Below are 26,271 nucleotides of genomic sequence, written 5' to 3'. Positions count from 1 at the left end.
AAATTTTATAATTTGGTGAGAAAAAAAATAAAAAAAAAAAAAGAAATTTTGATCTTCACAACAAATTTTTTTTTTTTTAATTTAAAAATTTTTATTTTTTTTTATTTTTATTTTTTTTTTTATTTATATTTTTTTTTTTTTTATTTTCCAATTTTTTTTTTTTTTTTTTTTTTTCTAATTTTGGAACTGACCAAAATATAAATGAATATATTTTAAGTTATAAAAAAAAAAAAGAAAATATTTTTTGAAATCATAACTATTTTTTTTTAAATAAAACAAAATATAACTTTTGGTCAAAATATTTTTTCACAAAAAAAAAATTATTAAAAAGTCAAGATACACCCATCACCTTTTTTTTTTTTTTTTTTTTTTATTTTTTTTTTTTTTTTTTTTTCAACAAACAAAACCATAAATAAATATAAAATATAATATAATAATCACCAAGTATATATTTAATTTTTTTTTTTTTCTTTTTTTTTTTAAAAAATTCATTTAATGAAAAAAAAAAATTTTGTTTTTTATTTATTCCAAATAATTAATATTAAATTTTGAATTATAATTTTGTACATTTTTGGTTGTTGGTGAACTATTTAATTGAAAAACATTACCTTTAGTTCTATATTCATTCTCCACCAACTTAATTCTTTTTTTTTTTGCAATTGATACTAAAGCCGTATACATTGAACTATTATAATAATTATAATTATAATTATTATTCAAATTATTACTATTGAAATTATTATTATTATTATTATTATTATTATAATTATTATTATTATTATTATTATTATTATTATTATTATTATTATTATTTTTATTATTATTATTATTATTATTATTATTATTATTATTATTATTATTATTATTATTATTATTATTATTATTATTATTATTATTATTATTATTATAATTATTATTTATTAAAAATTGACTTGAAAAATTTGGAGAGTTAGTAGTTGAAGAATTTAAAGAGTTTGAAGGAGAAGTATTTGCAGATGATGAAATGAGTTGTAAAGACTGACAATTGGTATTACTATCGATATTGAAAATTGGTACAACTATATTATAAATTTGAGAAGTAGTTATTATATTATGATTTATATCTATTTTATAATTATTATTATTATTATTTTGGTTAATATTTTGATTGTCAAAATGATTTATATAACCGGGATTTAAATCAATAAATTTTAAGTATAAATTTATGAAATCATTGTAATTTCTAATTCTTATTGGTTGGAAATTATTATATAATGTTTTAATTGAACTTGGAACTAATTCAATTACCATTGAACACATTCTATATTTAATTGAGGTTAAAATGGATTCATCATCTTTTAAATAATGTCGAAATAAAAGTTCAGTACCACATTTTGAGTTTGGATCTAATTGAATTGAAAATTCCCATAATTTAAAATTACGACCATTTTTTTGAAGTGTTAAAGTTCTTTTTGTTACTTTTGAATTCCAAACACATTGGAAAAGGTTTCTTATATTTTCATTGTGTTTTTCATTATTTTCAATAAGTAAATAATTGTAATCTGTTGGAAAATTGGTTTTCAATTGTTTCTCTTCACCATTTTGTTTCCAATTTCCTGATGTATCATTTAATTTTCTTTTTTTCTTTTTTTCATTAACAATAACAAATTGAACTGATCCATCTGATAATAAAAAAAAAAAAAAAAAAAATTAAAATTAAAAAATTAAAAAATTATTATTTATTAATTTATTTTTATATTTATTTTTTATAAATATATTATTAAATTTATACAAACTTTCACAAGTTAATAATGATTCATTTTCAGTAACTTCTTTAATTAAATTTCCATCAACAAGAATTTTAAAACTTTCTCCTAATAAATAATGAGAAATTAATACTAAAAAAAATTCTTCATCAGGTGATCTATGGTCCATTTTAATTTTTATATTTTTATATATTAATTTATATTTTGTTTTTTTATTTGTTTTAATATATTTTAAAAAAAAAGTTAAGAGTGAAAAATAATTGATTGGAAAAAAAAAAAAAAAAAAAAAAAAAAAAGAAAAATATAATTAAAAATATAATAAAATAATTTCCTATTTTTGGTACCACATTTTTTATTGTATTAAATTAACTGAAAGGAAATATTATATTTTCAAAAAAAAAAAAAAAAAAAAATATATATTAAAAAAAAAATAATAAAAAAAAAATTAAATTTAATGATTAATGGAAATGTGTGAAAAAATTATAAATTATGGAATTAAATTAGGATGCTAAAAAAAATTACTATGTGATGTTTTTTATGTCAATGAATTTTTTATTAAATACCACCCATAAAAACATCAACCAAACAGATTTAATGATTGTGTCTTTTCATTGTCAAAGAGATGAAAAACAAAAATATATATACATTTGGTTTTTACAAAACCCACACCCACACCAATTTTTTTTTTTTTTTTTTTTTTTTTTTTTTTTTTTTTTTTTTTTACAATTTTTTAAACCCTGTGTGGTATTGAAAAGAATTTGTATCCATAATGGTGGGTGCAAAATTCAAGATAAAACAATTTTAAATAAAAAAAATAAAAAATAAAAAGAAATATTTTTTATAATATTATAATTTAATTTTTATAAAAAAATAAAAAAAATGTAAATTAAATAATTATTATTTAAATATGATTAATAGCTTTATAATTTATTTAATTTAATTTAATTTAATATAATTTTAATTTATTATGTTTGAAATATTTCATTAATTTCTTCTTTGTTTCCATTTACTATGAGCGAGGCAATATTTGCATGAATATTACCAATTTCTTTTGATATTTCTTTATTTTCAACTTCAACATTAAATGTTAGAATCTGAAAGATTTGATAATGATTTAATATTGATAAAGTTTGAACCGAGTGTGATAATGGAATACTTTCTGAGTTTAATTAAATATTATAATGGTGTAATAGTAAATCTGTTTCTGAACGTGGTACGAATTAATGGTGAATTACTTTAATATTTTAAATAGAAGATATTCAACTGATGATGGTGTTGTGAATGGAGTTATTTGGTGGTTAAAATTTGTTAATGAAAGGTAGGTTATAATTTTATGAAGATCTTCATAAAACTCTTTCGCCTTGGTGCATTTACTTTCGAAAAAGAAAAGATTGAAAAGACTTTTTATTCTGTTCGGTAGGGTTTATATTATTTGGCACCATTGGTGGGTTTTTGAGAGGTATGTTGACATACCTATCTGATGATTTCAACAATTAATTCTTTCCCCTTTTCATAGACTTCTTTAGTTTTCTTACAGTTTTCAATTGTATATTCTAAGTTTTTATTGAATCTTTTGTGAATAAAATTTATTGCTTCATAAGCTGCCACAGCACCTGGAGCAATTCCGATTTTTTTTCCCTTTTGTAGAAGCTTCCCAATGGAAACCACCACGCCTATCATCTTGAATATTGAGAAAAAAAAAAAAAAAAAAAAAAAAAAAGATAACTATTTATTTGGTCAAAAAAAAAAAAAAAAATTTTTAAAAAAAAAATATTAAAAAAAAAAAAAGATTTATGATTAAAAAAATAAAAATAATGTTTATTTAACAAATCAGATCATAAATTTGCATTTTTTTTTTTTTTTTTTTTTATTTTTATCTAACAAATTTATTAAATAATTTTACCACAACATTATTTTTAAGTTTGGATGTTAAAAAAAAAAAAAAAATGCAATTTGAAGTTCTAGATCTGTTTTTAATTTAAATTACAAATAAAGAATAAAAGATAGTAATAATAATAACTACTCGAGTAGTTTTTATTATTACTATCTTTTTTCTTCTCTAAAACTTTTAATTACTTTAAAGAAACATTTAGACTTATTAAGAGAATTTTAATATAAGTAACAGTAAAATTACTCAAAAAAATGAGTTATTCTTATTTCAAAACTCTTTACAAAAAAAAATGTTGTCATACACCTGAATATTTGATCAATTTTATTTATAATCCCGAAAAAAAACTATTTTTTTTTTTTTTTCAAAGTTTTTTTTGGATATTTTTTAGATTTTTAAAATAAAATAAAACTTCGTCAACTGAATTTATAAAAAAATTAATTTGATTGCAATAATTTTTTAGATTTACAAACTAAAAAAAAAAAAAATTAAAAAAAAAAAAAAAAATAAAAATAATATAAAATATAACAAAATTCAAGAAATGAATAAATTTTTCATTATTTATTTTATTTTTAAAAAATGATATTGCAAAATCAGTGACTTATTTAGGTAAATATATTTTATATGATTTTATTATAATTTAAATTATGATTCCAATTATAATAATAATAACAAAAAACTTTTTTTTAATTTATATTTTAAAGATATGACACCATATGAAAAACATGATTGTTCAGGAGATGAAACATCAGGTAATGGTTATTCGCTAATTGTTAATGAATGTTTTGCATTTGATAGACAATTTTTTATGGTTGAATTTAACCATGATCATTCAAATGCAACTATTAATCAATATCATGATAATAAATGTTCAAAAATTGTTAATGAAACTGATAAAACTTTTGAAATTAATGAATGTTATCAAGCACCTAATTATGTTTGGAATAGTGGTGCAGAAGCAAATAACTTTGTCAAAATTTCAATCTCTACAAACCCAAATTATATTCCACAATATGGTCACAGACAAACTACATTTCCAGGCGATATAAACTGTCAATCAAATCCATGGTTTTATTGGTATGCAACTAATGAAACAAAATTAAATTATGATGAAGAAGTTATAATTTTTTTTTGTATTGATAATCAACCATATAAAAGTAAATTTTTTTTTTTTTTTTTTTTTTTTTTGAACAAATTATTAAAACCTAATTTTTTTTTTTTTTTTTTTTTTTTTGTTTAGCTCTTTGTAATCCATGTTGTGAAACAGATTATTCTAGTCTCTCATGTGTTTCATCAGGTGATGTTAAAGATCCTTTTGGAACTGTTGAAGAAACATGTTAAAATAAATCAAATTGAAAACAAGTCATTTTTAATGTTTTTTTAAATTTAAACAATCACTTTTATTTTTTTTTTTATTTTTCATTTTTTTTTTGTAAATGTTTTTATTTGATTTATTACATTAACAAATACTATCATTTAATTTTTATTTTAAATCAATGAATTATTTTTTTATTTGTTTTTTAAAATTTAATGACTATCATTAGAGTAAATTTCTTATTTCTGGCTCAATGTGCTAAACAAAAAAAAAAAAAATAAAAAATAATATAAAAAAAAACAAAACTAAGATAAAATGATTAAAAAAAAAAAAATAGTGAAAAAAAGTGTAAACTCTATGTAAAAAAAAAAAAAAAAAAATTGTATTAAGATAAAGTGATTAAAAAATAAAAATAATAATAAAAAAAAAAAAAAACAAATCAAATTTTAAGAAATTTCAGTTCTTCCTGTTTTTTTTTTTAAAAAAAAAAAACCGATTTGTGATTAAATTTCAAATTTTTTTTTTTTTAATCATTTAAAAAAGATATCGAAAAAGATAATTTTTTTTTTTTTTTATGACAATAATAACTTTACCATTATACATCCAAAAGTTTATAATTAGGTTGATTAGCCATAATATCGATTGTCAAAATCGATTAATAGATATTTGTAGTAGTGGCAGTAGTAGTAGTGTTACTAGTGGATATAGAAAAAATGAAAAAAGAATAAAAACTTTAATTTTAAATATGTCATTAGTTTCAAGAGAATGGTTTAAAACCTTATCAAATTTTTTAACAGTATCAGTCGATTTCAACTATAATGATCAAGACCAAGATCAACAACAACATTATTCAATAATAAAAAAAGAAAATATTGAAACATTAAAACTGCATTATGATCACAAAGAGAAATCATTTTACAAATTAAAATCAAATGGTTGCAAATATATAAAAATAGAATTAGAAGAAGTAAATAACAAAATAATGAAATTATCAAAATTACATCAACAAGGTAAAGGTAATTTTAAAAACTTTATATTAAGAAATGTAAATTACCAAAATGAATTTGAAATAATTGATTCGTTATATCAATGTGAACAAACAAATTTAATTGATATTTGTGAATTTTCATTGGTTAGAGATTCTATACAACAACAAGGAGAAAATAATAATAATAATAATAATAATAATAATAAAAACAATGTTGAAAAATTGAAAAAAAGAGTGAAAAACATAGAAACCTTAATAATTGATAATTATGCTGGTGGAGATTTTTTCTTTGAAATCACTAAACATTGGTCAAACTCAATTAAAAAATTAATAGTAGTATCAAAAGCTTTTTTTTATCCACTTTTTCAATTATTTTTAGATGGTAAATCTAATTATTTACCAAATTTAAAATCATTAGATGTAGGTCCAATCTATCCAATTCAACTAAAACAAATTTTATTATTTGGAGAAAATATAGATTGTCTTTACTTTAAAACTTGTTTTATTTGTTTAATTAATAACCTAATTTCACCCAATCTAAGATCAATTAAAGATGAACGTGGGGATAAAATATTTGGCAATTGCAAATTCTGTCAAAAATATTATAATATTAGTCATGAAATTAATAATAATAATAATAATAATAATAATAATAATAATAATAATAATAATAATAATTATGAATTTGAAGAAATTTTTAAAAGAAATTATAATATTAAGAAATTAGTTTTTTATGATAAATGTATATATCAAGATTTAACAAAAACAATAAAGGATTTAACAGACTCAGAAATTGAAATTTTTATTTCATTCTTATCTCTGTTTAAAAAATTGAAAACATTTGAAACAAATATACCATCTTTTGAATTATTTGATGAAATTATAAAAAAAAATAAAACAATTACACATTTAAAATATTTAGGAAATCAATATGCTGATTAAAATCAATTAAATTAAAAAATAAAAATATATTTATAATAAAGATTCTTTTTTTTTTTTTTTTTTTTACAATCAATTATTTATTATTATTACTATTTTTTATAATAATTTAATAACATGTCTAAATTTTGCTTGACCAATATTTTCAAAAGCTTCATTTGCTTTTTCCAATGGGAAAGTATTTACTAATGATTTAATATTATTATTACGAGCAAAATTTAAAGTATCAAGAGAATCACGATTATCACCAGAAGCCCAACCAACGATTGATTTAGAACCACCAATCATTGTCAATGAATCTGCATGGAATGGTTCATGGAAAGCAGCCAAAATCACCAATTTACCATTTATACCTAAAGACTCTAATAAACCTTGAACAGTTGATGCAATTGGTGCAGTTGCTAAAATACATTTAACTGAACCAATTGATTGAATCTCTTGAATGTAATTATCCTTTGACATATCAACATAATAATCTGCACCCAATTCTTTTGAGAGTTGTTCTTTTGAATTACCACTTGACATTGCAATCACTTGGTAACCCATTTTCTTACAGAATTGAATTGCATAATGACCTAAACCACCAATACCTGTAACACCAACCAATGAACCTACTTTAATGTCTTGATGTCTAAATGAATTATAAACTGTTACACCTGCACATAACAATGGTGCAGCTTCAAGTGGGTCCATTCCTTTTGGTATTTTAACAAGTGCACTAATTGGTGCAATCATATACTCTGCATAACCACCATCATAAGTAACACCACAAGTGTTTACTTTCTTACAATGTTTCCATTCATTCTCTAAACATGTTTCACATTTACCACATTGATTACCACCAAACCAACCAACACCTACAAATTCACCAATTTTATATTCTTCATTACAAACACCTTCTCCTAATTTATCAATTTCACCTACAACCTCATGTCCTGGAACTCTTGGAAATGAATTACCCATTACACCTATTAAATTTAATTATTAATAATTAATTTTTTTTTTTTTTTTTTTTTTTTTTTTTTTTTTTTTTTTTTTTTTTTTTTTTTTTATATAATAATTTACCATGTTTACAAACATTTTCACCTTGACAAACACCACAGGCGTGAACTTTAATTCTAATCCAACCTTGAGTTGGTTCTGGGATTGGTAACTCAATAATCTCTATTTTACCATTCTTCTGTGTAAATGCTGCTGCTTTCATTGTTGTTTTTGTCATTTTATTTATATATATTTGTATTAATACAATTAATTTTTATTTTTTAGCTATTTTTTTTTTTTTTGATCAATGAAATATCTTCTACTTATATTTTTTGATTAAAAAAAAAAAAATTTCATATTTTCATTTTTTTTTATTTTTTTTATTTTTTTAATTTTAATACAACCAACCTAATTTAAAATTTCGTTAAACCCACGTCCAAATTACAAAAAAGATTTTTTTAAATATTGACTTTTTATTATTTTTAGTCTGAAATCATTTTTTAATTTGAAATCATGCATTGCGATAAAAAAAAAAATAATAAAAAAAAAAAATTTGATAATGTCGGTATTGATGTTGTACAAATTCCAGAACAAATTATAAAAAATATAATTAGTTTTTTTATATTTAGACCAATTAAATAGATGACAAGTAATTATTGTTGATAAAAAAAAAAAAAAAAAAAAAAAAAAATAGAAAAGAAAATAACTATTATAAATAATTTCTTGTTTTACCTTGAATGATAAAAAAAAGAATTTAATACATTATAACAAAAAACAAATAATAAAAATGAAAAATAAAATAAAAAAAGGGGGATGAGAAATAAATTATTTTAATATATTTATTTATTTATTTATTTACATTACTATTGGTTTTATATTTATTTTTATTTTTTTTATTTTTATTTATTTTTTTTTTTTTTTGAACAAAAATTTTATTTATGATCATGGTGATGATGAGAATGATTAGATTGATTTTCTTTACTTGTATCAGTATTTAAACCAGCGAATGCTTCATTTAAATCATATTTTAAAATTTCTAACTTTTCATTGATAGTATCTATACAATCATTAATCTTTAATCTATTTTCATTAATTTGACTTTCACATTTTTCAATATGTTCATAGAAACAACTACCTGCTGCTGGTTTTTCATTTGGTTTATTTGATGTTAATTGTTGGCTATTATCAATCTCTACTTTTAAAACTTGATTTTGTGCTGTCTAAATAAAAATAACAAATCATAAAAAAAATGTTTAGAAATAATAAAAATAAAATTAAAAAAAACAAAAATAAACTTTAACTATTATTTTTATACCTACTAATATAAACTTTGTTTTTTCATTCTCTCTAACTTCAGATATAATCTTTGACCATTCAGGATTTGTTGTTGATAATGATTCTTGTATTTGAATAATCTCTTCACCTATACTTGATAATTGAGTTGTAATTGATTGACAACCTTTATTGTATTCTTCAATATTTTGATCTTTTAAAAATTTTTTAAAATTACTAATTGTAAAATGAAATTGTTTTTTAAAAAAAAAAAATTAGTGCATATTAAAATTTTGAAAAAAAAAAAAAAAAAAAATACCTTGTAAATTGATTTGAAATAAGTACTCTTTGTTCTTGTAAATTAAAAAATAAAGCAAGTTTATCAGTTGGTGTTGTACTTTCTAAAAGTTGAGTAAACTCTTTTTTTTTGTCTTTAGATAAATTTATTTCAATATCCTCCATTTGACTTTTTCTTTGATTTTTTTTTTTTTTTGATTGAATTCAATAAAATTAAAATTAAAATGAAAAAAAAAAAAAAAAAAAAAATGAAATTAAAAAAAAAAAAAAAAAAAAAAAAAAAAAAAAATTGATTTGTTTAAAATTAAAAACAATAATATAATAAGATAAATAATATCATATATCCATTTTAATTATTACCAGTAATTTTCTCTTGAAAAAAAAAAGATATTAATTTTTTTTTTTTATTAAAGGGTGAAAAAAAAAAAAAAAAAAAAAAAAAAAAAAGAAAAACAAAATTAAAAAATCAAAATGTAAGAATGTTATCCCATAATATATATATATTGTTCGAGAAAATTTTTAAAAAAATATCTTTTATTAATTTTTATTCGAAGGGTGTTCTTTTTTTTTGTGAATAGTTAAATTGTCACCACTAAATTTTCAAAAATAGAAATTTCAAAAATATCTATTTTTTAAAATTTAATGTGGTGATTGTATCGATTATATTATGTGTCAGAAGCTTTTTGTAAGGTTGCACAAATTTTATTTATTAAAACTGGTGTTTATTTTTAAAAAATTATAAATAGAAAATTTTTTTTTTTTTATTTTCATTAAAACAAAAAATTATTAATTAAACAAAACAAACAAACAAAAAACTAAACTAAATATTTGAAATGTCAACATCATCAGTCCCAAGTTTAACTTATTTCCAAGGGTAAATTTTAAAATTATATAAAAATAGAGTAAAAATAAAAATAAAAATAAAAATAAAAATAAAAATAAAATAAATTATTAATTATTATTATTTTAAAAAATTATAGTCGTGGATTAGGTCAATTCTCTCGTGTTTTATTAAGTTATCTTGGAATTCCATATGAAAATATTACAGTTACTGAAATTTCAGATGCCCTTCGTGCAACTCTTCCATATGGTCAATTACCAATTTATCGTGATGGTGATTTTGTTCTTACACAATCATCTACCATTGCAAGATACATTGCCAAAAAACACAACTTTATGGGTAAAAATCTTGAAGAAGAATTTTTAGTTGATCAAATTGTTACTGCAATTCACGCTGATATTTTCCCAGCTTTTAATAATCCAGTTGTAAGTTTTTTTTTTTTTTTTTTTTTTATTAAAAAAAATAAATATTAATACTAACAAATAAAACTATTCAAAATTTTTTAGCCAGAAAAACTCCAAAAACTTTATGAAAAATACTTTGGTTCATTTGAAAAGAAATTACAAGAAACTGGATTCTTAGTTGGATCATCAGTTACATTAGCTGATTTATATGTTTATGTTGGTTTTGATTACATTAGATTCAGAGGGGAAGCAGCCTTATCCAGTGAATTATCAGATGAAAAGTATCCAAAAATCGCTGAATTAAAGAAATTTTTTGAATCAAATGAAGGTGTAGCAAAATATATTAAAGAAAGACCAGAAACTAAATTTTAAACTGTTTTCATCACCATTATAAAAAAAAAAAAAAAAAAAAAAAAAAATAATTTTAAATTATTATTATTTTTTAAATAAATAAATAAATAAATTTATATATATTATATTTTAAATTTTTTTTTTTTTTTATATATTTTATATTTTATATTTTATATTTTATATTTTATTTTAAAAAATTTATTTTTGTTGTTGGTCAACCAAATTCTTTTCTAATAAAATTTTAATACCATCAGCATATTGAAAAGATTCAGTATTATTAAAATATTCAGTTACATCTAAAGCTACAGCACAAGATTCACTAACGATTGGTTCTTTATCTTGTAATAATTTCTCTAATAATGGGATAGTTTCAGTTGAAGCGATTGCGCCCAAAGCTTCAGCAGCTTCATGACGTACCATTGCATTTTCAGATTCATCTAAAACACAAGTTGTTAATGGATCAATAGCTACACGATGTTGTAATTGACCTAAAACAAAGGCAACCTCATGTCTGAGTAAAGCTGAAGATTGATCTTTTAAACCATCGCATAAGGCGAGAACAGATTGTTCATCACCAATATCACGTAATGAAAATAATGCTCTATAACGATTGAAAATATCTAAATTTGAATCTAAAAATTTTGATCTTAATTCGTCTCTGCTAACAGATCCTTTTTTAAGTGGTGGAGCTGGGTCTACTGACATATACATTTTATCCTCTTCTGTTTCTGGTTTATTCTTTTCATACCATTCAACTCTTGATAATGCCAATTGACAAGTTTCACTAACCTCTCTAACTGGATCATTTGAATACTCTTTCAATGTTTTATGAGCACTTTCACTACCAATTGCTCCTAATGCCTCTGCTGCTTCATGACGTACCATTGGATGTTCATCACTATTCTTTACTAAATCAATTAAAACTTTTAATGCATATTCATCTTCCATTTGTCCTAAACAATATGCAATTTCATGTCTTAATAATGCTGATTTATCATTTAATGCTAAAAATTATAATTAATTAATTAAATTAATATTAATATTAATATTATTTATTCATTTATTTATATTTAATAAAACCTTACCACTAGCCATAGCATCAATACATAATGGTCCATTTAAATTTCTTAATGTAAATAATGATCTAAATCTTTTAGCAATTGGTTGTGAAACATCTGTTAATGTTTCTTTTAATCCATTTACAATTTCTTCAGTAACAACAACCATGGTTATTTATTTATATATATTTTTAGATTGATTAAAAGAGTGTTATTAATTTCACAACCCATAAAAAAAAAAAAAAAAAAAAAAAAAAATGGGAAAAATGAGAAAAAAATTGAAAAAAACGAAATAATCGTTTTTTTCAAAACTTTTTTTTTTTTTTTTCAAAAATATCGGATATGAATAAAATATCTTAATTTTTTTTTTTTATTTTTTTTTTTTTTTTTTATTTATTTATTTATTATTTATTTATTTATTTATTTATTTTTATTTATTTTAAATCAAAAAGTTTATAAACTCTATTTTTAGTTTTTTCAAAACCAAATTTTAGATAAAAACCACCAATATATGATTCAATATGATCACCCATTCTTTTTACAGAGAAATGTTTAAATGAATCTTGTTGACTTGGAGAGAATATATTTTTATTTGATTTTAAAATTTTTGATAAATTTTCATTATTCACTAATTTAGATTTTGATTCTGTCAAGTAACCTTCTTGTTGTTCTTTATATTTTGAAAAGAGATAATCTGCAACAATGAAATCTAAAACTGCATCACCTAAAAATTCTAATCTTTCAGAGAAATTTGTATTATTATTATTATTTTGATTTGAATAGAAATGATCATTTGAAACTAATTCATTTGTTTGATCATTAAAATCTGTTGAATTTAAATATTGATTAATTTGATCATAATATTTATAATTAATTAAATTATCTTCAATAATTGGTAATTCATCATTATTATTGATTTCACTACCACCACCACCACCACCATAAATTTTATTATCACTACCATAATAACTATTATCAAAAATCCATTTAATAATCCAATCAAATGAATCTTTAAAACCACATTCAATATAAATTGCACCAATGAAAGCTTCAATTAAATCAGCATGAGGTTTTGAATGATCACCAATGGTTGTAATACGTAAGATATAATCGAAACCGATTCTTCTTGATAATTCAGTTAAATATTCATTCTTTGTGTAGAATTCTCTTTTCTTTGATAATAAACCTTCACCTTCATTATCGAATTTTTTAAATAAATATAGAGATGAAGTGATTTTTAAAACTGAGTCACCTAAAAACTCTAAACGTTGATAATCCTTCATAAATGGTCTATAGGATTGAAATTGATCTTTTTCAATTGGTTTACGTTCACTAATTACTTTTGTTGATGGATGAGTTAAAACTTCTCTCAATACTTGATTGTTTGTATTGTTTTTAAATTTACAAACTATATCTTTAATATAGTTTGATTCATTTATAAATTTCAATACTTTTAAATTCCATTTCAATTCACAAATTAATGGTAAAACACCAAATTTACCTAATAATCCAACAAAACATGGGAATCCAACGACTACAACTTCTAGTGGATTCTTTCTTAAAATTTTTGAATTTCTTTGATAATCTTTTAAATCTAATGGTGGTTCATTATTTATTATTATTGTTTCTTCTAAACCATTATCATTATCATTATCATTATTATTATTATTGATTTGTTTTTTTAATTTCCAATCATTTGGTTTTTCAAATTTACCATTACTATCAAAGAATACAATATATTTAGATATCCAATATTCTTTATCATTTTTACCTCTTGAATGAAAACAATCTAAAAGTAATTTCTTTTCACTATTTTCACTAATTGATTGACAATTGAAATATTCACCATAATCACTTAGTACGATTCTATCATTACAAAGTTGATTAATTCTTTCCATTGTTAAATCTTGTTCTTCAATTGATTCAAAATCGAATAAATTTAATAAATCATCAAATAATCTATTAAAATCTGTATAGTTTTCATTGATATTTGGTATCACTAAATGACTATTATTAAAATTATTTTCATTTGTTATATCTTTAACTTTTAAATATTTTTGACATAATAATTTTGAAAAGAATGAATTATGAATTGTTATTAATTTTTCAAATTCAATTTTCTTTAATTGGATTTTAGTTGGTTGTTGTTGATCATCAAATAAATTTGTAATTGCAACACCAAAATGATCATTTGCAAGATTTGAAACATGAATCACTGGTAAAGTTGGTAATTTATTAATAGAGAATAATAAAAATTCACTAGAGAATTCATATTCTTTTTCTTGATGTTCAAATTTAATTATATTTGGTGGATTTGAAATTATAATTTTATAAACATATAATTCTGTGATTTCTGTTATATTATTTGAATTAAATAATTTGTCTCTTATCCTTTTAAATCCTTTTTCTCTAATTTTCTTTGGTGGTTTAACTTTTACTATACTTGATGTAATTGCTGTTTTTGTTGTTGTCGCTGTAGTTGTTGCTGTTGTTATTGTTTCAACTTTTTTTTCTTTATTATTTTTATATTCTTGATCACTTGGTGATGATAGTGCTATTGTAGTTGTAGTTGTACTTGTACTTTCATTATTGTTTTTTTTATCATCAAGACTATAATCCTCTGTGATAATATTATTTTTATTTTTATTTTTTTTTGCATTTGCAAGTTCATCCAATAGATTTACAGACTTTGTTAATGAGAGACCTGACATTCCGATAATAATATTATTATTATTATTATTATCACCTTCTAAAGCATTTCTATTTATTTTATTATTATCAAAATCTATTTTGCTATTAATACTATTGGAATCACTGTTATTATTATTATTATTATTATTGTTATTTATATCAATGCTACCACTATTGTTGTTGTTATTATTATTTTTATTATTTTTTTTATTGTTAATTAAAATTTTAAGATTATCATGAAGCGAATTCATTGATTCAAAAATAGATGAAAAAGTAGTATTATCTAACCTATCCAATTGTTTTGAAATTTTATCTAGCTTTTGTTCTAAAATAAGTTGCTGTTTCAAAAATTGATCTAATTGTTGTTGTTGTTGTTGTAGTTGTAGTTGTAGTTGTTGTAGTTGTGGTTGTTGCAGTTGTTGTAGTTGTGGTTGTTGTAGTGGTTGTAGTTGTGGTTGTTGTAGTGGTTGTAGTTGTGGTTGTTCTATCTGTTGTTCTATCTGTTGTTGTTGTTGTTGTTGTTGTTGTTGTTGTTGTTGTTGTTGTTGTTGTTGTTGTTGTTGTTGTTGTTGTTGTTGTTGTTGTAGTAGTAGTTGTTGTAGTTGTTGTAGTTGTTGTAGTTGTTGTTGTAGTTGTTGTTGTTGTTGTTGTTGTTGTTGTTGTTGTTGTTGTTGTTGTTGTTGTTGTTGTTGTTGTTGTTGTTGTTGTTGTTGTTGTTGTTGTTGTTGCGGTTGTGGTTGTGGTAGTAGTGAGTGTAGTTGTAGTGGTGATTGTGGTTGTGAGAATGCATGTTTTAGTTTTTGTATTCTTTGTTGTTCTGTCTGTTGTTGTAGTTGTAATATTTGTTGTATTAGTTGTTGTTGATTTTGTTGTTGTAGGTGTTGTTGTTGTTGTTGTTGTTGTTGTTGTTGTTGTTGTTGTTGTTGTTGTAGAAAAGGGTTATTCATTTCAAATTGTGTTTCACTACTTGGTGATAATGTTGGTGAAATAGGTAATCTAATTGTTGGAGATATTGGTCGTTGAGGTTGAGTTTGAGTTTGAATTTGAGGCTGTTGATTTAAAAGTTGATAAAGTTTTGGAATTGGTAGAGTTTGATTTTGAAATTGTTGTTGTTGAGGTTGTTGCTGAGTTTGTCTTTTTTCTAAAAAATCTAATACAAGTTGTGAACAATCTGCTTCTGCTTCTTTTTTACTCTTTTTTTTTGTTGAAACAAATTCATGACCTAAATAAATGCAAGTTGTCTATTTATTTTTATAGAAATTTAGATTAGTTAATAAATAAATACCAATAATAATAATAATTAATAATAATAATAATAATAATAATAATAATAATAATAATAATAATAATAATAATAAAATTTAATAAGTACTGTAAAAAAGGGATCATGATCTAAACCTTCATTCTTTGTAGAAAATACAGGTGTAGGACCAATTTTATATTTTTGAAGGAATTCATTTAATAAAGACCTTGAATTCACAATCATATTATTATTATTATTATTATTATTATTATTATTATTATTATTATTATTATTATTATTATTATTATTATTATTATTATTATTATTATTATTATTATTATTATTATTATTATTATTATTATTATTATTATTATATGTATGTATTACTAATTTTTAAAAAATGAATATTTGAAAAAAAAAAAAAAAGTGTTTTGGGAAAAAATGAAATTAAAAAAATGAAAAAAAAATTTTTAAATAGGAAAAAAAAAAAATTATATCAAAAAAAAAAATTAATTAAAATAATGTATGTGATTTTGGACACGTCTATTTTTATTAATTTTTTAAGTTTTTGTAACCCGTTACAAAAAAAAAAAAAAAAAAAAGAAAATAACAAAAATAAAAAAGATTGATCTAAGATCAGTGATTATGAATAAAAAAAAAAAAAAAAAAGGATGATCTAAGATCAGTGATTTTGGGATAAAAAAAAAAAAAAACAATTATTGGGTTAATTATTATCATTTTGATATTTTCTTTCTAACATCTCCATAAATTGATCGAATTCATCTTCAGTCACAGTTGAGAAATCATTTGATGGAATTACATTTAAATTTGTTAAAAGTGATGTTATCTTTCTTTCATTTTCTTCTTTTCTTTCTTTTGCAAATAAAAATTCATCCTTTACACGATTATTATTATTATTATTATTATTATTTAAATCTAATAATTGTAATTTTGATGGATGAATTGAAGTTCCAGTATTTTCAGAATTTGTAGTTGTTGTTGTTGTAGTTGTAGTTGTTGTTGTTGAGGGTAATAATAATTTTTGAGCTGAATCATTTTCTTGTTGCTTTGTATTATTGTTATTATTATTTTTCAATATTGATAATTCATTATTAATATTAATTAATTGTTGTTCACAAGAGTTTTCAATGATTAACTTTTCAACGAATACAGGTTTAGTTTGACCAATACGATGAGAACGTTTAATTGATTGTTGTTCCTTTGAAGCGAACCAAATTGGATCAACAAAGATGATATGATTTGCAGCGGTAATATTTAAACCATATGCAGCCAAATCTGAATTCATAATGATAATATTAAATTCTGAATCTTTAGTTTGAAAATCCGATACGATATTAGCTCTCTGTTTCAAAGTTAACTCTGTCATATAAATTTTATAAACTCTTGATAACTCTGGTATCCTACTAACTGTCCAAACTATGTCCTTTAAAGTATCATTGAATGCACTAAAAACTATACACTTTTCACCGATTTCAACAATTTCTTTTAATCTCATTATTAAATATTCTAATTTTGCACAATCAATTAATTTTGGTTCTTTATAAATTTCAACTTGTAAATTATTTTGATTATTTTGATTATTTTGATTATTTTGATTAATATCTTCAGTATTCATTTGATCTTGATCTTGTTGTCCATCTTGTAATTGTTGTTCTTGTTGTTCTTTTCTTTCTCTTTCTTTAGCTAACCTTTCTTCTTTTTCAACTTGTTCTTCTTCTAATCTTTTTCTTTCTTTTTCTTCTTCTTCCTCTGTTAGTTTAAATTGTACTCTTGGTTTTGATTTTAAAATTGGTGATGTTGTTGGTGATGATGATAATGATGATGATGATGATGATTGTGTATTACTGCAACTAGTAGAAGTGGTTGTTGTTGTTGAAGATACTAAAGTTCTTAATTTTGGTAAAGTTGTATCTGAATTTGAAATAGATAATGTTGTTGAATTTTGTTGTATAAAAGGTGTAATTTCAGTGGTTAAAGTTGTATTTGAATCATCATCATCATCATTATTATTATTATTATTATTATTATTATTATTATTATTATTATTATTATTATTATTATTATTATTATTATTATTAGTTATGATTGGATCAGGTTTATAAAAATAAAAATTTGAAAAATCAAAAGTTTCAAATTTAAAATTATTTTGATTATTATTATTTTGATTATTATTATTATTATTAGTTTGTTGTGAAATTGATAATTTTAAACTAACCAATTCATAATATTTATAAATTTGTAATAATTTTAATTTATCAGATCTTGGTATAATTTGATCAGATTTTAATAAAGCAGTTTCAATATTTTCACGAACATCTTTTCTTTCTTTTTCTTTTAAAGGTTGACAATTGAAACAAGCTTTTCTTAAATTTGTAAATGCTTGTAATGCCAATGGCTGATTATCGGCATGAGTGAATGAATCCTTGCCAGTGTATTGTGATGCTAAAAGATTCACTTGAATTAGTGTTACCAATTCATTGTATTTCAATTTCTCATTATCATTCATCTCCAATTGAACCACTTTAACAGACAATGGAGGTAAATCAATTTGTTCTTGAATTTCATTATGAGGAGTTTTCACTGCTATTCGATTCATAATCTCACAAATTCTTTCAATACCTTGAATTTTGAAATTATTAACTGGATTTGAAATCAATGCATTAAAATAACCAACAGATTGATTAAATGGTTGAATTGAAAGAAAACTACAAATTGATTTAAAATTAATTAATTCAGTTTGTAATACTGAACTTGAAATTGGTGTACCACTACAAACCCATTTCCTCTCTGACATTAACCATGAACTATTATCTGATAAATTAGTATTACCATTACCAATTACATGACCTTCATCAATTATAATTCTTAACCAATTAATTTGAAATATTGATTTAATTGAAATATCAATAAATTCACTATCTTCACCACTATTATTACCACTACCACTACCACTATTACTTGCACCAGCACCAGCACCAACATATTGGTCATTATCAATTGAAGAATATTCATCATCATTATCATTGAATAAAGTTGTTGGATTAAATTGTTTTAAATTACTTAATCTCCAATTTGTAATTAATACAACATCATATTTGATTAATTCTGATGGTGGTGGTATTAATTTATCAGTATTTTCAATAACTAAATATTTGATTTTACTATGTAACATAATTTCAAATTGCCATTGCTTTATGATTTGATTTGGTACAATTAATAATGTACCAGATGAACAAATTAAATTTCTAAATTTAATGATTGAACTTGACTTTGTTGTAATTCTTCTCTCTGCTGATGATTGTCTAATCAATTGAAATCTTGTATTTGCCAATTGATCAATATCATCTCTAATAGATTGTGGTATTCTATAATCTGATCCAAATGGGTATCCACTAATTTTTAATTTTCTCTTTAAAATTGAGTATAGTGATGGTATTTTTGTTGTCTTTGTTATTGTCATATCATCATCATCATCATCATCATCATCATCATCTGTTGTAACTATTGGATTCAATGGTGGATAAATTGGATTACTAACTGGTGATTTAGATTGTGATCCTAATGTACTCAATATCAATGCTATACAAATTATAGTTTTACCTGTACCCATACCTTGACATAAAATTCCACCTCTAACATCGTCACATTTTGGAAATTCTTCCATACTTTTAATTTTCATTCTTTTCTTATCAATTACATTTTCAATTTCAATTTCTTTTTCAATATTATTATCATCATTATCATTATTATTATTGATAACTGTCCAAAGTGGATTTGGAAATTGTTTTGGACAAGTTTCACGTTCTAACATTTTTCTAACTGATAATTTTTGAAATTTAAATAATTTCTTTGACTCATGTAAAAAGTAAGGATCTTGAATTAATCTAATTTCATCATCAGTTGTACCTTCACCTGGTGATGGTATTTGATCTAAAATATATTCAAAACTATATTTACCCTTTTCATTATCTGGTACACCTTCAAATTTTTGTTTTTCAAATTTTAATCTTTTCTCTTTATTTAATACTTTTTTAGTTTTTTTACTTGGTTTCTCTTCTCTAGTTTTCTTTACTTTTACTATTGATAATTGTTTTGATGCTGCTGATGATTCTGATGATTCTGATGATTCTGGTTGTTGTAATTGTATTTGTATTTGTGTTTGTGATTGTGGTTGTGGTTGTTGTTGCTGTTGCTGTGTTTGTGGTGGCGGTGGTTGTTGTGGTTGTGGTTGTTGCTGTGTTTGTGGTGGTGTTTCAGTATTTGTTGTTTTCATTTTTTTTGTTCTTTTTTGTTGTGGTTGTGGTTGTTGTTGTTGTTGTTGTTGTTGTTGTTGTTGTTGTTGTTGTTGTTGTTGTTGTTGTTGTTGTTGTTGTTGTTGTTGTTGTTGTTGTTGTTGAATATCATATTCTTCCTGCTCGACCTCCTCGATCTCCTCTTCATGATTGTCATGTGATGGTGGTAATAATAATAATTGTTGTTGTTGTCTTGGTAATGGTAATGATGATTTTGTTTTAAAAATTTGATTAGAATAATTTTGTTTTCTTTTTTTATGACTTGATAATGCTTTTTTTAAAGTATCAACATCATTATTAACTTTATCAATCATTAAACTACTAATTCTTTGTACTATAGATTTATCTGAAACAATAATAGACTGTTCATCAACTGTTATACCATCATCCAATATCTTTCTAATATTCCAAATTTGAAATATCATTCTAACTCTATTTATATATTCTAATAATGTCATTTTATTATTATTATCATCATTATCATTATCATCTTCATCATTTTTATTATTATTATTATTATTATTGTTGTTTATTTGATTTTTAATTTCATTTAATAATGTAAATAAATCATTCTCAATTTTAACTTTAATAGTTTCAGTTTCTTCCAATATTGTTGTTATTAAAGTTGGTGGTGTAACACCTATATCTTCATTGATAGAGTCATTCTCTTGATTGAATAAACAAAGGTAATCTCTGGTGTTTGAAAATTTAAATGGACAATTTGGTTGATTTAAAAAATATATTGGTACTCTAATAGTATCATATAGAAATATATATGATTCAGGATAGGTCATCAACGATTCATGATATTTTAATAAAACTTCTGTTACTGAATTACTATTATTATTATTATTATTATTATTATTATTATTATTATTATTATTATTATTATTATTATTATTATTATTATTATTACTATTATTACTATTATTATTACTATTACTATTATTATTATCAGTATAATCCATTTTTTCTATATAGTTTTTTTTTAAATATAAACACACAAAGCGATTGGTGTATTAAATGGTGAAAAAAAGAAAGAAAAAAAAAAAAAATTTTAAAAAAAATTATAAAAAACAATTTCATTTATTTTTTTTTTTTTTTTTTTTTTTTTTTTGGTGTGTGCTTATTTAAAAAAAAAAAAAATTTCCGAAAATTTTATTTTTAGAATAAATAAGTAAAATTTAAATGAAAAAAAAAAAAAAAAAAGGTTTCAGATAATTGTTTATTATTTCTTTCTTTATTTTCCATTAAATTAAATATTAATTTGTTTCGTTATCTTTTTTAGTAATTTTTTCATCACTATTTTCTTTACAATTTTTTTGATCTTTTTCATTTATTTGGTCATCTCCTTCTTCATCATCATCATCATCATCATCATAATCATCATCATCATCATCATCCTCTTCTTCTTCTTCATTATCTTTTAATTTACCATTCTCTTTTTGTTGTAATTGTTTTTTTAATTTTAATCTTTTTTTTCTACCCAATTCTTGAAATTTTCTTTTTGGAATAACTTTTTCAAAAGCATCTTTCCAATTACCAACTACTAAAAATTCATTTATAATTTGAAAGACATGATTTACAGCTAAAACTTTTCTGCTTGCCATTTGAATATATTCACCAATTGGTAATTGAGCATGAGCAATACCTTGTTTTTGAGCTTTCTCATAGGTGATACCTTTTAATCTATTATGATCAACGATTGCACCAACGATGTATTTCTTTGATAGGTCTAATTCTTGGATTACATTTGGTGAATCGGAAGTCAGGTACACCAAATCCGCCTTTTCGAATTTCTCCAAATAAGTCTCTTTATATTGTGTCAACATTTTAAATGGTGATGATTTCTCTAACATTGATTTAATCTCATCGGTAACACCAGTTGCGTATAAGTTCATTGGTTTACTTGAGATTTTATTGAAACCATGTAAAAATGTCATTTGAGTGATTAATGATTTCTTTTCCTTTTCTGACATATGTTGCTCCATTTCGAAATCAAATAAAATGTGGCCCTCTAATGTGCCAACATCGGGTCCTCTCTTTTTCAATTGTTTCACTCTACTTCTCTCTAACTTCTCTTCAGATGTCATTGTCTCTTTTCTCTTTTTTAAATTTTCTTTCTTTTTCTCTCTCATATATTGTTTCTTTTGATCTTTATATTGTTCCCATTTTGCTGTTTTAAGTAATCTTTTTTTTTGATTCTTTGATAATACTTCCTCTTCTTTATTTTCTAATGTTACTGTTGTTGTTGTTTCTGAATCTGTTGTGGTGGTAGTGGTAGTGGTGGTGTTTTTATTTTCATCTATATCTTTATTTGTATCTCTATTTATATCTATATTGTCATTATTTTTATTATTATTATTTTCTGTATTGGTTGATGTTGTAGGTGTCTCCATTTTTTTTATTTAAACACACAGTCTTAAATTAAAGGAATGAAAAAAAAATGAAAAAAAAAAAAAAAACAGTCGTTTTTTTGAAAATTATTTTTATTTTTATTTTTATTTTTATTTTTATTTTTTTTATTTTTGATTAAATTTCATATTTACACATTATTTTATTATAATTTTATTTTATTGTTTTTTTTTTTTTTTTACATGTAGTTATTTTTTTTCATTTCTTAATTTTAAGATGATTTCATTTTGAATTTGAATTTCTTTTTCTAATTTTTCAATTTTTTCTTTTAGGAAAATATTTTCTTCTTCCAATTCCACCGATTTTGTAAAATAATCACCTTGCTTTAATAAAAATGCATTTTGTTTTTCAATTTCATCTCTTGTTACAAATCTTTTAAATAAATCATCATCTTTCTATTAATTTTATTTATATATATATTTTATTAATGTGAGTTTTTATTATCATTAAAAATGTTTTAAAAAATAAAAAATAAAAAAATAAAAAATAATAATAATTCATACATCTAATAAACTAATACCTTGATCAGAGACACCAAAATTTTTCAATGATTTTTTAAAATCACTAGTGAAACTAGTTTCTGATTCTGTCGGTTTAGACATTACATCTTGTATTGATATATTGTTTTGATTTTCCATTTTATTATATCTCTCTTTGTAATGATTTTTATGAATTTTTGAAAAAAAAAAAAAAAAAAAAAAAAAAAAGAGAAAAAAAAAAATTTGTTCAAATTTTTTTTTTTTTTTTTTTTTTATTTATTTTTTTATTTTTATATACCTTGTTTTTGCAAGGTGTTTTGGTGTGGTGTTTTTATTTATTAATATAATTTGAAAAAATTAAAATATTAAATAGTGGATGTTTTAAAAACAACTCCAACTATTTTTTGTTTTTTTTTTTTTTTTATTTGAACTAAAATTGACTAATAATTTTTATTTTTATTTTTAGTTTTTTTAATTTTTTTTTTTTTTTTTGAAGATCTTGCCAATCAATCAATCAATTTTTGAAAGTATAAGAATATTTTTCAAATAATTATCCTAAAAAATAATAATTATGTGTTGATTTGCCAAATTTTTTTTTTTTTGTTTGGCAAAATTTTTTTTATTTTTTTTATTTTTTTCTATTTTTTTTTAATAAATTCACTCGTTTTTTTAAATCATTTTTTATTTTTCAATTTGCGCAAAATACCAAATATGTCAGAATTTCAAAATCCATTAAGTGAAAGTGAATTTAGAGAATTAGAAAGTTTATTAAAAACTGGAGACCCATATAAAGTTTTAGAATCAACAATTCAAGATGATAAAAAGAAAATTGAAAAAAAGTATAATGAATTAGTTAGTGAAGAAACTAAAACTACAAAAGAGATAGAAGCCATTGAAAATGCATTCAAAATATTAGGTACTGAAAAATATAGAAATGCCTATGACGAATATTTAGCCAGAGCCGATATCCAAGAAAAGAAATTAGCTGAATCATTAAAAAATGTTAAAACTGGATTATTATCAAGCCTTTGTAGATTATTAGCAACTCCATTCCAAAATGTATCAATTTTAGCAAATTCACCATTCACACTAACTATTAAAGATACCAATGAAATGGTTAAAGTACTCTATTCACTCAAAGGTGTTAGAGGATTCTACCGTGGTTTCATATTCAACATTTCAACCATTTCTATTGAATTCTTAAGAGTGATTTTATTAGGACTCTCTAAAAAACTCATTGATGGTAGTACCACCAAAGGAAAAAATCAAGAAGATAACGACGAACCAGTATTATTATTCATTGATAAACTCACTCATTTACTCACAGCATATCCAGTTAAAATGATAATGGATTGTTTAATTCTATCACCATTATCAATGGGTGTTGCAGATGTTATTAAATCATTTATTAATAGAAATGGTGTTTCAGAACTCACCAAAGTATCATTTAGATCTAATAGTATCTTTGACTCATTCTCATTAAGTAATTTATATTATGGTGCAATTTATGTAATTCCATTAATGATTGCATCTCAACAAATTAGAAAATTTGTAAATTTTTCAACATTGAAATTAAAGAATTACGTTGAAGAAAGACAAGACACCATTAATCCATTCATAAAGTATTCATCTTATTTACTTACAAATGTTATATCAACATCAATCATTAAATCAGCCTTAACTGCACCACTCTATGTCTTGTCATCCTGTTATCCAAGTCAATTAATCTCTTCATATATTCAAGGTGTTGAAGTGCCAGCTGCAATAAATCCAATCACTTTAGCAATTCAACTTTATCATCATAATGGTTTATCTTACTTTTATAAAGGTATAGTTCCACTCACTGGTTTTAGAATATTTGAAAGTTTAGCTCGTATTTGTAATCCTGCTCCAATTGATACTTATTTTGTTTCTGAAGTTGTTTTTGAATAAATAAAAAAATTATTAATCAATTAAATAAATAAAAAGATGGAGAAAACATTTTTTTTTTTTTTTTTTTTTTTCTAAATATAATATATATATAAATACAATATTTTTTTTTTTTTTTTTTTTTTTTATTTTTTATTTATTTATTTATTATTTTTTTTTTTTTTTTTTTTATAGATATTATTTGATGTTTTTTTTTTTTTTCTTTTTCTTTAAATTTGTTTTTTTTTTTAAATCAATTAGTGATTAAATACTTCTTTAATATTTGATAAAAACTTTTTTAAATATATATTGGGATTATTATTAAATTTAATAGTTGTAATTTTCTTTTTATCAGCAACTAATTTTGGTGGTAAATAAAAATCTGATATAACCATATAATAAATTTCATAATAATCATTATTATTGCTGTTACCACTACTGAAATTTGGTGATAATGGATTTAAAGGAATTGGTGGAACTCCATTACCGCTGTTATTATTATTATTATTGCCATTACTATTTGATTCACTAACAGTAAAACAATTTGAAAGATAACCACCTTGATATCTTTGAGCTAATGGAGTATTTGGAACGTAACCACCACCACTTGGTGAGCATGTCTTTAAACTACCACTACTATTATTCTTTGAATTTATATTTAATCTATTATAATTTGGTGACAATGGTGATGGTGTTGATGATGTTGTTGTTGCTGCAGTTGTATTTATTGTTGGTACTGATGATTGAATTGTTGGTGATGTTGGTGCACTTACTGACATATTACTACCATTATTATTATTATTGTTATTATTATTATTACCATTCATTGATGCTCTTAATAAACCATGATTAATATGATTTGCATTATTAGTTGAATTATTATTATTATTATTAATATTATTATTATTATTATTACTATTAATATTATTCCCACTATTTGTTATAATTGGTGGAGTTGAACTTGTTAAAACTATTGGTGTATTATCTTCTAAATTTATAACTACATCTTCTAAAGACCAAGATCTTGGTAATGTTGAGAATGCTTTCTTTAAAGATTTTGAAATCTTTAAATTATTTGATTTAGTTACATTTTCAACATCCTCTAAAAAGTAAAGTAAACGTGGAATTGATTTAATTGGCTCA

At 21.8% G+C, this 26,271-nt stretch overlaps 13 protein-coding genes across 13 annotated transcripts in view; 4 read left to right on the top strand and 9 right to left on the bottom strand.

The window, feature by feature from the left end:
* Nucleotides 1–522: 522 nt before the first annotated feature.
* On the bottom strand, nucleotides 523–1,914 carry DDB_G0274091 (hypothetical protein; the record flags this gene model as incomplete). Its single annotated transcript, XM_639312.1, has 2 exons — nucleotides 523–1,661; nucleotides 1,776–1,914. The coding sequence occupies 2 exons, from the start codon at nucleotides 1,912–1,914 to the stop codon at nucleotides 523–525; spliced, it is 1,278 nt and encodes a 425-aa protein (XP_644404.1).
* A 2,425-nt stretch (nucleotides 1,915–4,339) lies between these two features.
* Nucleotides 4,340–4,974, top strand: DDB_G0274089 (hypothetical protein; the record flags this gene model as incomplete). Its single annotated transcript, XM_639311.1, has 2 exons — nucleotides 4,340–4,790; nucleotides 4,874–4,974. The coding sequence occupies 2 exons, from the start codon at nucleotides 4,340–4,342 to the stop codon at nucleotides 4,972–4,974; spliced, it is 552 nt and encodes a 183-aa protein (XP_644403.1).
* Nucleotides 4,975–5,522: 548 nt separating this feature from the next.
* On the top strand, nucleotides 5,523–6,878 carry DDB_G0274087 (hypothetical protein; the record flags this gene model as incomplete). The annotated part of the gene is made up of 1 exon (XM_639310.1): nucleotides 5,523–6,878. One exon carries the CDS (start codon nucleotides 5,523–5,525, stop codon nucleotides 6,876–6,878), a length of 1,356 nt encoding a protein of 451 aa, XP_644402.1.
* Nucleotides 6,879–6,974: 96 nt separating this feature from the next.
* On the bottom strand, nucleotides 6,975–8,094 carry DDB_G0274085 (zinc-containing alcohol dehydrogenase; the record flags this gene model as incomplete). The annotated part of the gene is made up of 2 exons (XM_639309.1): nucleotides 6,975–7,843; nucleotides 7,941–8,094. 2 exons carry the CDS (start codon nucleotides 8,092–8,094, stop codon nucleotides 6,975–6,977), a joined length of 1,023 nt encoding a protein of 340 aa, XP_644401.1.
* A 694-nt stretch (nucleotides 8,095–8,788) lies between these two features.
* DDB_G0274083 (hypothetical protein) lies at nucleotides 8,789–9,590 on the bottom strand (the record flags this gene model as incomplete). The annotated part of the gene is made up of 3 exons (XM_639308.1): nucleotides 8,789–9,076; nucleotides 9,176–9,365; nucleotides 9,448–9,590. The coding sequence occupies 3 exons, from the start codon at nucleotides 9,588–9,590 to the stop codon at nucleotides 8,789–8,791; spliced, it is 621 nt and encodes a 206-aa protein (XP_644400.1).
* A 668-nt stretch (nucleotides 9,591–10,258) lies between these two features.
* DDB_G0274081 (hypothetical protein) lies at nucleotides 10,259–11,042 on the top strand (the record flags this gene model as incomplete). The annotated part of the gene is made up of 3 exons (XM_639307.1): nucleotides 10,259–10,299; nucleotides 10,406–10,691; nucleotides 10,773–11,042. 3 exons carry the CDS (start codon nucleotides 10,259–10,261, stop codon nucleotides 11,040–11,042), a joined length of 597 nt encoding a protein of 198 aa, XP_644399.1.
* A 177-nt stretch (nucleotides 11,043–11,219) lies between these two features.
* On the bottom strand, nucleotides 11,220–12,248 carry dohh-2 (PBS lyase HEAT-like repeat-containing protein; the record flags this gene model as incomplete). Its single annotated transcript, XM_639306.1, has 2 exons — nucleotides 11,220–12,025; nucleotides 12,107–12,248. 2 exons carry the CDS (start codon nucleotides 12,246–12,248, stop codon nucleotides 11,220–11,222), a joined length of 948 nt encoding a protein of 315 aa, XP_644398.1.
* Nucleotides 12,249–12,513: 265 nt separating this feature from the next.
* On the bottom strand, nucleotides 12,514–16,256 carry drnA-2 (dicer-like protein; the record flags this gene model as incomplete). Its single annotated transcript, XM_639305.1, has 2 exons — nucleotides 12,514–16,011; nucleotides 16,143–16,256. 2 exons carry the CDS (start codon nucleotides 16,254–16,256, stop codon nucleotides 12,514–12,516), a joined length of 3,612 nt encoding a protein of 1,203 aa, XP_644397.1.
* Nucleotides 16,257–16,737: 481 nt separating this feature from the next.
* DDB_G0274075 (SNF2-related domain-containing protein) lies at nucleotides 16,738–21,294 on the bottom strand (the record flags this gene model as incomplete). The annotated part of the gene is made up of 1 exon (XM_639304.1): nucleotides 16,738–21,294. The coding sequence occupies one exon, from the start codon at nucleotides 21,292–21,294 to the stop codon at nucleotides 16,738–16,740; it is 4,557 nt and encodes a 1,518-aa protein (XP_644396.1).
* A 294-nt stretch (nucleotides 21,295–21,588) lies between these two features.
* DDB_G0274073 (hypothetical protein) lies at nucleotides 21,589–22,725 on the bottom strand (the record flags this gene model as incomplete). Its single annotated transcript, XM_639303.1, has 1 exon — nucleotides 21,589–22,725. One exon carries the CDS (start codon nucleotides 22,723–22,725, stop codon nucleotides 21,589–21,591), a length of 1,137 nt encoding a protein of 378 aa, XP_644395.1.
* A 204-nt stretch (nucleotides 22,726–22,929) lies between these two features.
* On the bottom strand, nucleotides 22,930–23,379 carry DDB_G0274071 (hypothetical protein; the record flags this gene model as incomplete). The annotated part of the gene is made up of 2 exons (XM_639302.1): nucleotides 22,930–23,136; nucleotides 23,245–23,379. 2 exons carry the CDS (start codon nucleotides 23,377–23,379, stop codon nucleotides 22,930–22,932), a joined length of 342 nt encoding a protein of 113 aa, XP_644394.1.
* A 552-nt stretch (nucleotides 23,380–23,931) lies between these two features.
* On the top strand, nucleotides 23,932–25,152 carry DDB_G0274069 (hypothetical protein; the record flags this gene model as incomplete). The annotated part of the gene is made up of 1 exon (XM_639301.1): nucleotides 23,932–25,152. The coding sequence occupies one exon, from the start codon at nucleotides 23,932–23,934 to the stop codon at nucleotides 25,150–25,152; it is 1,221 nt and encodes a 406-aa protein (XP_644393.1).
* Nucleotides 25,153–25,385: 233 nt separating this feature from the next.
* DDB_G0274067 (phosphatidylinositol-4-phosphate 5-kinase family protein) overlaps nucleotides 25,386–26,271 on the bottom strand; it is a gene marked incomplete at both ends in the record, with an annotated part of 3,651 nt that continues 2,765 nt past the window's right edge. Inside the window, one exon of the mRNA XM_639300.2 lies at nucleotides 25,386–26,271. This exon is cut by the window's right edge and continues 401 nt beyond it. Within this exon, the coding sequence (XP_644392.2) occupies nucleotides 25,386–26,271 (886 nt within the window).

Source organism: Dictyostelium discoideum (assembly GCF_000004695.1).
Source record: "Dictyostelium discoideum AX4 chromosome 2 chromosome, whole genome shotgun sequence".
Lineage (NCBI taxonomy): Eukaryota > Evosea > Eumycetozoa > Dictyosteliales > Dictyosteliaceae > Dictyostelium > Dictyostelium discoideum.
This window is presented reverse-complemented; position numbering and strand designations above follow the sequence as displayed.